This window comes from Scylla paramamosain, chromosome 4 (genome assembly GCF_035594125.1).
Source record: "Scylla paramamosain isolate STU-SP2022 chromosome 4, ASM3559412v1, whole genome shotgun sequence".
Lineage (NCBI taxonomy): Eukaryota > Metazoa > Arthropoda > Malacostraca > Decapoda > Portunidae > Scylla > Scylla paramamosain.
The window spans coordinates 23,967,027-23,979,526 of record NC_087154.1 but is presented as its reverse complement, the minus strand read 5'-3'; the positions used below and the strand labels follow the sequence as shown (position 1 = coordinate 23,979,526).

General features: G+C 36.5%; 1 protein-coding gene across 2 annotated transcripts in view; it reads right to left on the bottom strand.

Annotated features, from left to right (window-relative positions):
* Positions 1-792: 792 nt before the first annotated feature.
* LOC135099888 (polymerase delta-interacting protein 3-like) overlaps positions 793-12,500 on the bottom strand; it is a 36,924-nt gene continuing 25,216 nt past the window's right edge. The window contains exons 8-12 of one of the 2 annotated variants that reach the window (XM_064002522.1): positions 10,739-10,862; positions 8,851-8,993; positions 8,594-8,737; positions 1,515-1,541; positions 793-1,183 (exon numbers count right to left, since the gene is read on the bottom strand). In XM_064002522.1, coding sequence (XP_063858592.1) covers positions 1,517-1,541; positions 8,594-8,737; positions 8,851-8,993; positions 10,739-10,862 — 436 coding nt within the window. In that variant the 3' untranslated portion in view covers positions 793-1,183; positions 1,515-1,516. The remainder of the gene's footprint in view (positions 1,184-1,514; positions 1,542-8,593; positions 8,738-8,850; positions 8,994-10,738; positions 10,863-12,500) is intronic. The other variant, XM_064002521.1, reaches the window with a different exon arrangement.

The window sequence follows — 12,500 nt, the reverse complement described above, 5'->3', positions numbered from 1 at the left end:
TTGTTTGAAGAAATTGTCCATAATTTTTCAGTGTTTTTATTAATACTATACAGGTTATAAGAATATACCTTTTCTTCACCACTGTACTACTACAACCTGCCAAGGTTTCTGTAACCTTAAATATTTTCTCCAGTCATGGATTCATCAACCACAATAATTTTGGGGAACCTAACACCAGTGGTTAAGGAGAAAATTGCCTATATAAGTGATCAGTGCCCTGAAATTGAATCTATACCCTATTTAAAACCTCATAATTTTTCAAGCCATTATTGAGACTAAAGATTATCTATCAACCCCATCTTGAAATGCCAGTGCAACAGGGAACTCTGGGAAACAGCATGAACCTGTACAAGGTATAATTAATAAACTGACTTTAGAAGGAAACCTGCAAGCCCATTATCTGACTCATGGGACAATGTCTACAAATGTTATAGGCATGAGGTTCAAGAATATATAAAGATCCACACACCCAGATAGATAAGAATGTTGGCCTTCTGCCCCCTGCAAGACCAGACATCCATAATGAGGAGTAGAGCTGCTGGCCTTCCACCAATGCTGGGCAATGAGCTTTTATTCTTACATCCCATACCTATTCTCCGTTAGATGAAGGGGAACTAGGATGAAAAGAAAAAAACTCCATATTGTCTCTGCTTGGCTAAGAATTCAAATCCCTGTCCTTTAGTTGTGATCCAAACAAGAGATGCACACAACATTAAATCTCATCATGAAATCATTGAATTTACAGGCACTAAACATAAAATATATACAAATGGTGTATATGAAAAAACTTAGTATTGACCAGATAATGTGTATTAAATCATAAATCTTAACAATTTATCCCATTACAAGTACAGTAAAAATTCAGTACAATTACAAGGCTACAGTTACAGGTTGACTGCAATATCTGCCATAATCAAAATTACAAAACATACAGTAATTATTTATATTTCTGAAATCTTTCTTAAAACTGAAGGGTAGAATTCTAATAGAGTGGGGTGTCTAAGCTTCACCTTTCTTAACGGAAGGCTTAGGCAGCTTGACGAGAAAGACTTGGTCTGATGCTGGTGGATGTGATCTGTTGAACAGTGCCTGGTGGATAGTTGTTATATTTGGAGTAACTGCTCTCTGCCTCTTGATAGCTGGGTTGGTTGCAGTAGGTCGTACTACATTGCTGTTTCCACCACTGTTTAAGTCAAGCCAAAAAAGTCAATAGGTAGTACATATGAAAAGCTACTCAATTCTGATATGTGGCACTACATAATAACCAATGCTATGTAAAGCATAAAATATCTTAGGTACAACTGACTTCAGAAGTTTTCTTCAATATAATGTTATCCATTAACTTCAAATTCAAAATCAGCTATTTAAAACAAATATAATAGGAATTAATATAAAAGAAACATGCAGTGCCCACACCCATCCTACTTTCTGAAATAGCAACTAATCTTGTGCAGCTGGGAGGCTGACCAATTATTTGCAATTAACTCACAAATACAATAGGAAGACACACTTACTCTCAGATATAGTACCCAGTGCGCCCTCTACCGTCCCATGAAAAAGAAAAATATTGTTAGAAGACCATGAAGCTAAGCTTCACTCTCCGGAACATACCTAAACTAGTACTATTACTTCCAAACTATACACAATTACATAAATATTAATCTGCATAAACCTGTTCCCAAACCAAAACTGACGAATTAAACAGTTTTGTGTAGTTCTGATTTGTTTACACAGAATTTAGTAAGCCCAGCAAAGTACTTAAGTAGAAATTATTATATGATATGACTGAACTTGGTCTTGAATCAAGTTCTCTGCAAATCTTGATAAATGCATGTTCATCTGAGTTAAGCATTCTCTAAACATATGACACTCTTAAGCATTTCTGAAAACTGACAACAATTACAGGAGTGTCACAATCTACTTGAACTCCAGATACAGAGAATGACAGAGTCTGAAAAAGTATGAAAATGAGTAAACTGATTTATAATGGCAGAACTTAGGGAGGGGAAAGGGAAGGGAAGAGGTGGAATAAAAATTTTGTGAATTAATCTAAAACATTTGATTGATTGAATGTAATGGAGATTAAATGTCTAAGGAGTATGGCTGGAGTAAATTGCGTGGATAGAGTCAGAAATGAGGAAGTGAAGAGAATAGGAGTTGCGAAAGACTTGGCAGGACAGGCAGAGCAATGCATGTTGAGATGGCATGGACATGTTGAGAGGATGAAGGATGATAGGCTGATGAAGAAGATAGTAAGATCAAGTGTAAGGTAGACCACATAAGGCAGTGGTTTCCAACCTTTTTGAATTCTCGCCCCCCTTCATTAAATGACAAGTTCCCTGCGCCCCCTCCACTCTGGTTTAAATACCGCTATTTACTGTCATAGTCGGCACAAGTCAGAGATAAAAAAAATTATACAATACATAATTATGTATGTATTCCAATTATGTATTCCATGAAAATCAATAATGTTGATATATAATCATCTACTAAGTAATTTTTCTACTTTTTGAAGTGCTTACGCCCCCCCTGGCAGCCCTTCGTGCCCTTAGGGGGGCGCACCCCACAGGTTGGAAACCACTGACATAAGGGATGGATAGATCTCAAAAGGAAGAGGACTGACACTAGAGCATAGTAGAAAGACTGTGTATGACAGAAATTAATGGAAAGCACTTGTGAGTGGATGATGAGTGACATGGCCCTGTGACATTAAAAGCAGACCCCAAACATCAATGGTCTGACACAGGTGTAGTGCTATGAAGGATCCTTGTTCCAGACCAAACTGTTCAAGCTGTGTGGTTGTTCCCCACAAAGTTGGGGTGTACTTTTCTCTGTCAATGACCAAAGGGCTAAGAGATTGGTGTAAAAAATGTGAATGTGAAAGTTGTGTGCCTTGTCTTGGCTACCCCTCTTTCTGAGGAAAACAGCCTTGGTATACATGTATATATCATTAAGAAGCTTTCTAAATCCTTTACAAAATCCTACAGAGTATATGTTTACTTACTGTCATTATTTTCTTTGTCTGCTGTGGTCTCAGAATTAGAGTATTGCAAGGTAGGGAAAAGTCTCATTATGAAGGGGCATGTGTAAACCAATGTATGCTGATGGGTATTGTTATGGATGCATGTGGCCAGGTGTGTTGTGTCTAAGCAACTGGGATGTAGTACAGTGGTCCATGAGACTACCCTTTTCCACCAGGGACTGACTGGGCTAAGAGTATGAATGATGTATGTGTGAGTGTGTGGTGCTTTGTGTAGGACACCTTGTGTGGGATTGCTGCCCTGGTATATAGATATGTTTCTTTTATTTATTTACTTCTCGAAATGATGGAGGCAGGCCAAGTGTTACCAAAACTAGAAAAGCCCACTAGTTGCTACTATCCTATATAGTTGGAAGTAAAGGTTTCCAATCAGCATGATCTATTTAAGGTGTCTAGGGCAAAAGGCACAAGCATACCAAAAGTTTTGAGTTATGGGCCTATAAAGTTTCACAAAGGTGCCATTTCATTATAAATCACTATGTGTAAACATGCTAAATATCAAAATTACCTTCAGGAAGGATACTTTCATGTGAAAAAAAAAAAAAAAAAAAAACTAATGAAGTAATGTAAACTAAAAAACAGACCATAAAAAGAAAACAATAGGTATAAAAAACAACAGATAAATCATCAGTGATGCTATTAAGATAAAAACATGCCTTAATTGCCTAACTGAAAATAAAGCAACACAAATAAGAGTGAATGATATGTAGAAATCTAAAATGGCACACAACCATGCTCACTAAGCTGTTCTTTGTATATTTTTCTTTCTTTCAATGCAATATGAAAGGAATTAAAGAGCAGAGACAAACTGATCCAATCAAAGAAAGCAACAGTGAAATATACACAAAACCAAATAAATTAAACAAAATAAAAATGTAATATAATTTTTTTGGTTTGCTTTCATGACTTTGGTGTGTGGTGTAATGTAAAATGTAAGAGATAAGTGTATTGGAGGACATGATGGTACCCTCAGTGTAATTGTAGCACTAAAGAGGAAAAAAATCAATAAAGGGGAATGTACAAGAACAAGCATGGCAAAAAATAGCAGAAATCAACAGTCATGCTATTTTTTTACTATATATCAAACTTAAAAAAAAAATAGCCCTATGTGTTATACAGTGAAGCTTTTTTTTTTTTTTTTTTTTCAATGAGATTGTCCAAATTTGCCCCATAAGTGCCAAGACAGCCCAGTGCTGTCTAAATACCATACTCTAGCAACAAATCTTAAGTGAAAATTTATCAAAATAAATAATAGTAAAGCCAAAATTAGTAATGTTTGCACACCTGGAAATGTGTGGAATGGTTTCTCAAGTATATTCAAAATTATAAAATTTACCAATATTTCATATCTTTAATGATGATTGATGATCTGTTCAATCACATTTTATATTGGTATGGGACTTCAAACAACAATGTATGATAGGTAAAAAGATTTGGAAACACCTATGAGAGCCTGACAGGCCGTCACGAACAATTTATTTACAATCACTCTGCAGCATGTGCCACTGGCTAGCTGGCAGCATTGCCAAATCAGTCTTCCAATGCTATGGTACACCACTTTAGCATACCATTGTTATTATTGATATGATAAATTTGTAGCAGTAAGATTTTTGGGTGAAATACACACATGCATAAATGTTCAGAATTTAACATTAACATCTAAGGTACAAATGAAAATATAATGTAAATAAAAAAGTTAAGAAAATATTGTACTGTAAATTCTTCAAATAATTTTAATTTATGAGAGAAACCATAGTAATGCAAATAGACTTACATGAAAATTCAGGTGTGAAGTCACAAACATTCACCTCTCATTCACTACAGAAATATTCTGTCATCAATCTCATCACCATCTTCAAATCCAGAAAACTTTTTATCATCACATCCAGAAAATTCTCCACTGGTGTCAGCTTCATCACTTTCACAGTCATCTCCATATAGCATGTCATCCTCCATGCAATCTATAGTGTTGCTGATCCCACATTCTTTAAAAGACTTGACCACAATGTCTTGGTCAAGTGCATCCCATGCTGTTTTCACCCACTGGCATACCTGTAATAGCAATGGCTATTTCGTCTGTCCTGTTGGCATCAGTTCCTTGTCAGATGTTACCATCTACTTCATCCACTTTTGATGCATATAGTCTTTGAAAAGCTTATTGATACACACATCCAGAGGTTCCAGCTGTGATGTTGATCTACCAGAAATTACTGCTTGTTTCGTGTAGTAAATCTGCAGCCTTATTTTTTTAAATTCTTTTTGTTATGCTTTAAACTGGTCAAATATCAACAATGTTTTTTTTTTTTTTTTTAGCAAACCTCTTGGGAGTTTTCCCCACAGTCCCTTCATCCACACTTTCATACCATCTTTATCCATCCATCCCTTTGGCTGGACATGCATGATGACACCATCTGGGATTTTGTTTTTGGAAAAGTCTTTCTTTTGAATACCAGCATTAGTGGCAATTTCTGGCCATCAGCAGTGCATGTTAAAACAATAGTGTAATGTGTCTTTTCATGTCCAGTTGTTTTCACTGTCAGTTTTTGCACTTATCTTGACAGTTCTGTTTGATGGTACGTCAAAAGTGAGGGGGAACTTCATCATGTTTTCAATCTCTCCCATTTCAGTTTGTTTCTTTTCTGGCTTTTATGACATAACTGTGAAATTCTACTATTTTTCCCTCATACTCCTGTGGCATTTTCTGTGCAATTCTTGTTTTCATGTGCATTCTCAGTCCATGCCCTTTCATGAACCTGTGATGCCATGAGGATGTACCAAGGAAATCACTGGTCATTTTCTTTTACTACTTTCCTGGCTTCTAAAATTAAAATTTTTGTCATTACTTTCTATTACTGATTGTCCAATCTTCTATTTTCTCTGCTAGCATGCCATATTTGATGGTTTATAAGACATGCCTTTTTTCCAAAAAAGTATCAGAAAATGAGCCTGCATCTCTCTCTCTCTCTCTCTCTCTCTCTCTCTTGAGAGAGAGAGAGAGAGAGAGAGAGAGAGAGAGAGAGAGAGAGAGAGAGAGAGAGAGAGAGAGAGAGAGAGAGAGAGAGAGAGAGAGAGAGAATGGTGATAAAATAAGATAACCTTGGGAGGGTAAACACACACACACACACACACACACACACACACACACACACACACACACACACACACACACACACACACAGTAATTTTTCTTTCAAAAGAAACTATAATATTGATATGAATTGCACAGTTCAGTAACATGTGTAACTGATTCAGCAATCTAATGGTGTATAATACAAACTAACTGAGTAATTACTCTTGGAACAAAAGGAAATTATATAAGGGGCAGTAGACGATAAGGTTGGCACGTGCAGCTTATACCCCTTGTACAGGGCCTGGAGCAGTTTGAATCTCCCAGGATAAATGGGTTAAAAAACATGTGCATTCAAATACAGCGTAGGCCCGTGAGTGTTAACTTATCTAATTTTTAATATAATAATATGATTCTCTCTCTCTCTCTCTCTCTCTCTCTCAACCCTTCAGTTGCCATAGAAATATGAGAGAGGAGTTGGCTTTTTCTGGGTGTAACTATGATACACACACACACACACACACACACACACACACACACACACACACACACACACACACACACACACACACACACACACACACACACACACACACTTATGTTTGGGAGTGGTTGAAGAGTAGTACAGAAGTGGTGATGGGTGAAGGAGGAATAAATGGCCAGGGTAGGGAAAGCAAAATTATCAGAAAAGAGATTGGTGGGCAACTGTTGTGTTTGTGCACACTTTCTCCCACTTTTGTGATGGTCCAGTAAGCTTTGGGTCACTATCACTAGATGTCAAACTCAAATTTTGTGTTTAAAAAAAAAAAAAAAAAAAAAAAAAAAAAAAGATAAATCCATGACTTTTAGTGGCTAGCTGAGAGCACAACAAACTGCCCCTCAAGCCACACAGACATACCACCAATTGGTCAAGTGTGAGGGTGTGTACTAAGTCCTGCTTGCTGACTGGTGCTCCTTCCCACCTGGAGCGTGATGACATCACCCCTGTGGCCTGGGAACCTTGTCTGCTTTCCAGTGCAGAAAAAATACACTAGCCATATAGTTGCTTTTTATTAGACAACCAATGCTATCTTTAAGAGGAGAGTTACATCTGTCTTGTGCAACCCACAACTCAAAACTATCAAAATACACACATGTCCCTTTGGCTCTAGATACCTCATTTGATTCCAGAGATGTCTTGAATCTTCTCTTTTGAAATAGTTCAAGTCATGAAAAGTTGGACAGGCAAAAATCAGGCAGATGGTTTGTGAGTTTAACCCTGAGGGGGATGAATGAAAAAGGTGGAGAGAATATGGATGAGGTTAAGTAGTCTTGTACAGCAAGGCCACAGGAAAAAGGAAAGCCATGCTGTTAGCAAGTTCAGAAAAACAATAACCATGGTACTAATGGGTAAAAAACAGAGATGTAATGTTGCAGTGGTGTAAGAAATAATAAAGGTAATGGAGTGGAACACCTAAGAGACAAAGCCCTTTATAGATTTAACAAATGTGAAGAAAAACAGGCAGCTAGGCTGTGTTCTCACAACAAAAAGGTTCATATAGGGTATAAGTCAGTTCCAATATCATCCAGTTCTGATGCATCCTTAACCTATACAGCACTGCCAGAATGACACTCCTATTTTAGTGTTACCATCAAATTTGTTAAATGTTATTTTTGTTCAAACTGATTCAAAATTGTTTAAAGTCAAAGAAAGTACAGCTATTTGACTCATTGGAATTTGCAGGAGTGTTATCTAGCCATCTACTAAGTTTTGTGTTAGCTCTTGTCCCCTTCTTGCTCCACTTGGCTCTGCTCACAAAGCCAAGGGATGGGTGAATATATCACCTTACCAACTTTTTATCAACTAATTTTAATATCTCTTTCAAAATAATGAATTCCAAAGATTATTAACACCTTTGCAAGGAAATGCATTTTACTCATAAATTACCATCAATTTGAGAAACTTGGGATGGTGTGAGATGAAACAGCCTTATTTACAACCCATATCAAAAATCCCAAGTTCACAAGTTAAACACACATAAAAAAAAATAAATAAATAAAATAAATAAATAAATAAATAAATAAGTAAATAAATAACCAAATAAATAAAATAAAAATAATAAAAATAATGATAAATAAATAAATTAATTAATAAACACAATTAATTAATTAATTAATTAAAATAAATACATGAAATAATAATTAATCAATAAATATGCAATATAATAAAGAGATGAAATAAGTACTTGTATACAGATGCCCAAAGGACAAAACCATCATGAACATAGCAAATTTAATGATGTAGACACTATTTAGATTATTGATTACATATAAACCATACATATAGACATACAATATACATTTTCTTTTACATAATGGGGTGGCAGCCTCCCAGCAGGGCACTGCACACACCCCCAATCACTAAGAATCATTTAAGTATATCCTAACACCACTCAACTAAGAAAACTTTCTTAACACAAGCAACATGAGGGAAACAGCACACTTACCTTGCAGCTTTCAGAACTGACTTTGTTTCTGTCCTTGAAGGCTGTGGAGGAGGAGCAGCAGCAAGCACTGGAACTTTCTTGTTGACCACTGACACACACATGGGTTGTCCATCCAACTGACGGTTATTAAACACTTCCACTGATCTATAAAGGGAAGCCATTAATAATGAATGAATAAACAAAATTCCATGATCATGTCAATATGAATATGAGGAAAAAGGGCATATGTAAGTTTAAAGAAGCAAATGAAATATTACTTGTAAGCATCCTCTTCATTCATGAAAACTGCTTCTGCCACGCCTTCTCTCACCATACGAGCAGAGAGAATATTGCCAATTGTGCCAAACAGCTCCTCCATGTCTTCAACACTGACACAGTGGTGCAGATTGGTCACAAGTACCTAAAAGTATTCAAAAGGAAATTATAAATTATTATCATTATTATTATTATTATTATTATTTTTTTTTGGTTAATACATTAATAATAAGCCATCCTGGATAAGAAAATGCACCCATATTAAATCCAATCCCTCATCAGTTTTCAAGCACTGAAACTTATAACTTTATTTATTTTGGTATTAGAGTACTTGGTCTTTATGCAATTCAAATAAAAATAGGATGCTGTTACAGAACGCTATCATGTTTGCGTAGTACATATTCCTGTAAATGAGTTTAACCATATAAAATCCCCTACCCAGAAAAATACACATTTCTTTTTTGGTAGTACAAAAGGACAAAACAACAAAGCAGATTCCACATGTTCTGAAATATCACTTGTGCAATCAACTGTAAAAACATGATTTAGAGAGCCAATAAAGAAACTGTTTGGGAATAATCAAAGTAGTCTACAGTCTAAAAGTAATAAAGTTTATCAACATTTGAATAAGTGTTGTTACTGTGCAGGAGGGTCAAGTATGTAGTAGTCCTTGGTCATGTTATGTTTATCAAGCAGCACCTCTTCAAACACCAAAATCTGAAGCTCCTTGCTGGTTATCCATTTCATTGTACAACTATTCAAGTCACGTGCCAGTGTATTAAGACATTGTCAGAAAGGCAATGCAGGCTCTGGGAGTCAGCAACTTTCTCTGGGGCAAGAGGCCTCTTATGCATATATTCTGAACTCACAACTTTAGGCAGGTTGAGTTTGCCAAAGTTCATTCCTTTTTCATCAGGTACATATTTTTTTTATATAAGCTGTTATCAGGACTATGGTCATCTTAAGTAAAGCATCTCTTGAAATACTCAATGCCAACAACATACTGATTAGCCAGTGCAAATTCTTCATTGTAAATCCTGCGAGGTTTTGGAAGAAAGTCAAGGAAATCATCACTTACCACTTTCACCATTAAGAAGACTTTTAGATTGCTGTTAAGATCAGGTCTACATAATGTATGCGTTGTGGATTAAAGGCCTGTTTTTTGTAACTTCTTTTCATCAATGCAGATCAAATTGCATGGGAAATGTAAGTTGTGTATAAATAAATTTTGGGTCTTGAATCTTAAGCCCAGTATCTCTTCATTTGGGCATTTTCTTGCATCCATAGTAAGCACAGACATTATGAAGCAGAGCAGTGCTTTCACCAATATCCATAAACATGCTGTGGGGATTGTCCTACTGTAATGGCCACAGGCAGAGAACTTGTGTGTTCATGAACAACCTCCAGTCAAATCTAGTGGCAAAACTAATGCAGGGATGGTAGCCTCTTGTCAAGAGGTGGAATGCCATCACATGATGCCTTCCTCTTCTTAAAATAAAACAATCAACTTTCTATTGGTGATGATATGGACTGACTAAAAAACACCCTGGTACACTTTGATTTCATATTGTCAAATGCCATCAAAGTACAAATACAGAATAGACCTCAGGCTGACTTCTACAACAGTTTACACCCATAAACTGGTATCTCCTTTATATAATCTCCCAAGCAGGAGTTCTGAGCATTGTAGTCTTCAACAACCCAGAAACAAAGATACCAGCCATCCCAAAACAGCTATCCCATTTTTCTGGGTGGTACAAATCTCCTCTGTAGAGATTGGTCTACTCTTAGCCCAAATTTCAGCTTTACTTGCCCAAACAACACTGTTTGTGGCCAAATGCTTTGTCATTACTGTTATTCTGTGCAATATATCAGGTCATCATCACTTACCTTTGTTCCCTGCACCTGACTGGGCCGTTGAGGCTGATCAAGGCGAGCCATGAGTCCTGAGGATATGGAAGCCACTTTCTTGGGGTGGCGCATTGGCTCTATTTGCTTCTCCTCATAAATTGGTCTGCAAATATTGATTAAAAGTATATAATGAAAAAAACAAGACTCAGCTTCCACTTGCACTATCTTAACTCTCATGAAACAGTAAGTTTCCCAAGTTTTCTTTCTACCAACTCTTCTGTTGGCAGGCATTTGTGACCTCTACTCACATCTTGCAAATCTTTGATTTAAAAGCATTTTCTTTTCTTTGAGATTTATAAGTAGGCATATATTATATATCCCTCAAAAATAATTACAAAGAAAAATAATATTTCACAACTTTGTAGCTCAAAACTTCTCCCATGAGAATTCTGTGTGCTATACATCACCTGAACCATTTGTGAGTTTCACAATAGTATTATTGGCATTGTAATATGTCAATTACATCCTCAGAAAATAAAGAAAAACTGAAACCAGCATTCATCTCGGATTACAGTGGTACCTCATGATTTGAACTTACTTGGTTCTTTTTTGGATTTTCAAATTGGGAATGTTTGAATTGAGAAGCAATTTATCCCATTCAAATTAATGTAAAAAGAATTAATCCATTCCATGTCCCAAAATCCCCCTATTTTTTGTTCATTTTTATCGGTTTATGTTGTGATCTAAACATAGAACTGATTGAAAATAACCTAAATTATAAAAATAAATACAGTAAAAGAAAATATGAAGTACCATATATTACGGCATATAAGACAGCACTTGAATCATCATAAAAAGACAAAAAAGTGAGTCATCCTATGTGTCAGATACAAGAACAATGACCTTAAATCTTTTATGCAAAATAACATTGTAAATAAATACCAACCTTAAAATGATGAGTCAATGAAAGTTCCAGCTATCTTCAAAATTTTTTATTTTGCACTAAAACTCTCTCTCTCTCTCTCTCTCTCTCTCTCTCTCTCTCTCTCTCTCTCTCTCTCTCTCTCTCTCTCTCTCTCTCTCCCTCCTCCATCCATTACTTGCTCTCCTTCCCCTCCCCCCCCCCCCCCCCCCCCCCCCTCTCTCTCTCTCTCTCTCTCTCTCTCTCTCTCTCTCTCTCTCTCTCTCTCTCTCTCTCTCTCTCTCTCTCTCTCTCTCTCTGTGAAAGTAAGAATAATGCCAAGAATTCCTAACTAGAATGAGAATGAGAGAATGAAATGGAAATATATGAGTGAGAAAGGATGAAGCAAAAATTACATAGAATGAATGAAGGCAGAGAGAGAGAGAGAGAGAGAGAGAGAGAGAGAGAGAGAGAGAGAGAGAGAGAGAGAGAGAGAGAGAGAGAGAGAGAGAGAGAGAGAGAGAGAGAGAGAGACTGAAGGAGGGAGGGTGAGTGGGATAGATAGAGGAAGGAAATGGGGAGGGATGGAGAAAAGGGCAGAGAAAGAAGAGGGAGGGAAGGGAGAGGAGGGAAAGGAATGGGAGAGAAGGAACACTAGAGGGATTGACCAAGTGGAGTCACTTGAACGGGTGTTTGTGTTTAAATTAGAGGACTGTGTTTGAATTGGAGGACAAAATTTGTTCGCCAACCCTGTTCAAATTAAAGAACATTCAATTCAGGAGGTATGACTGTATGTGCAGAGAGCCTGAATCATGGGCTGAAACTGATAAATTATCTAACAGTCAGCCTATTCTGGGAAGCATCAACATTGTCAATACATTACTTTTGTGAAACTTATGC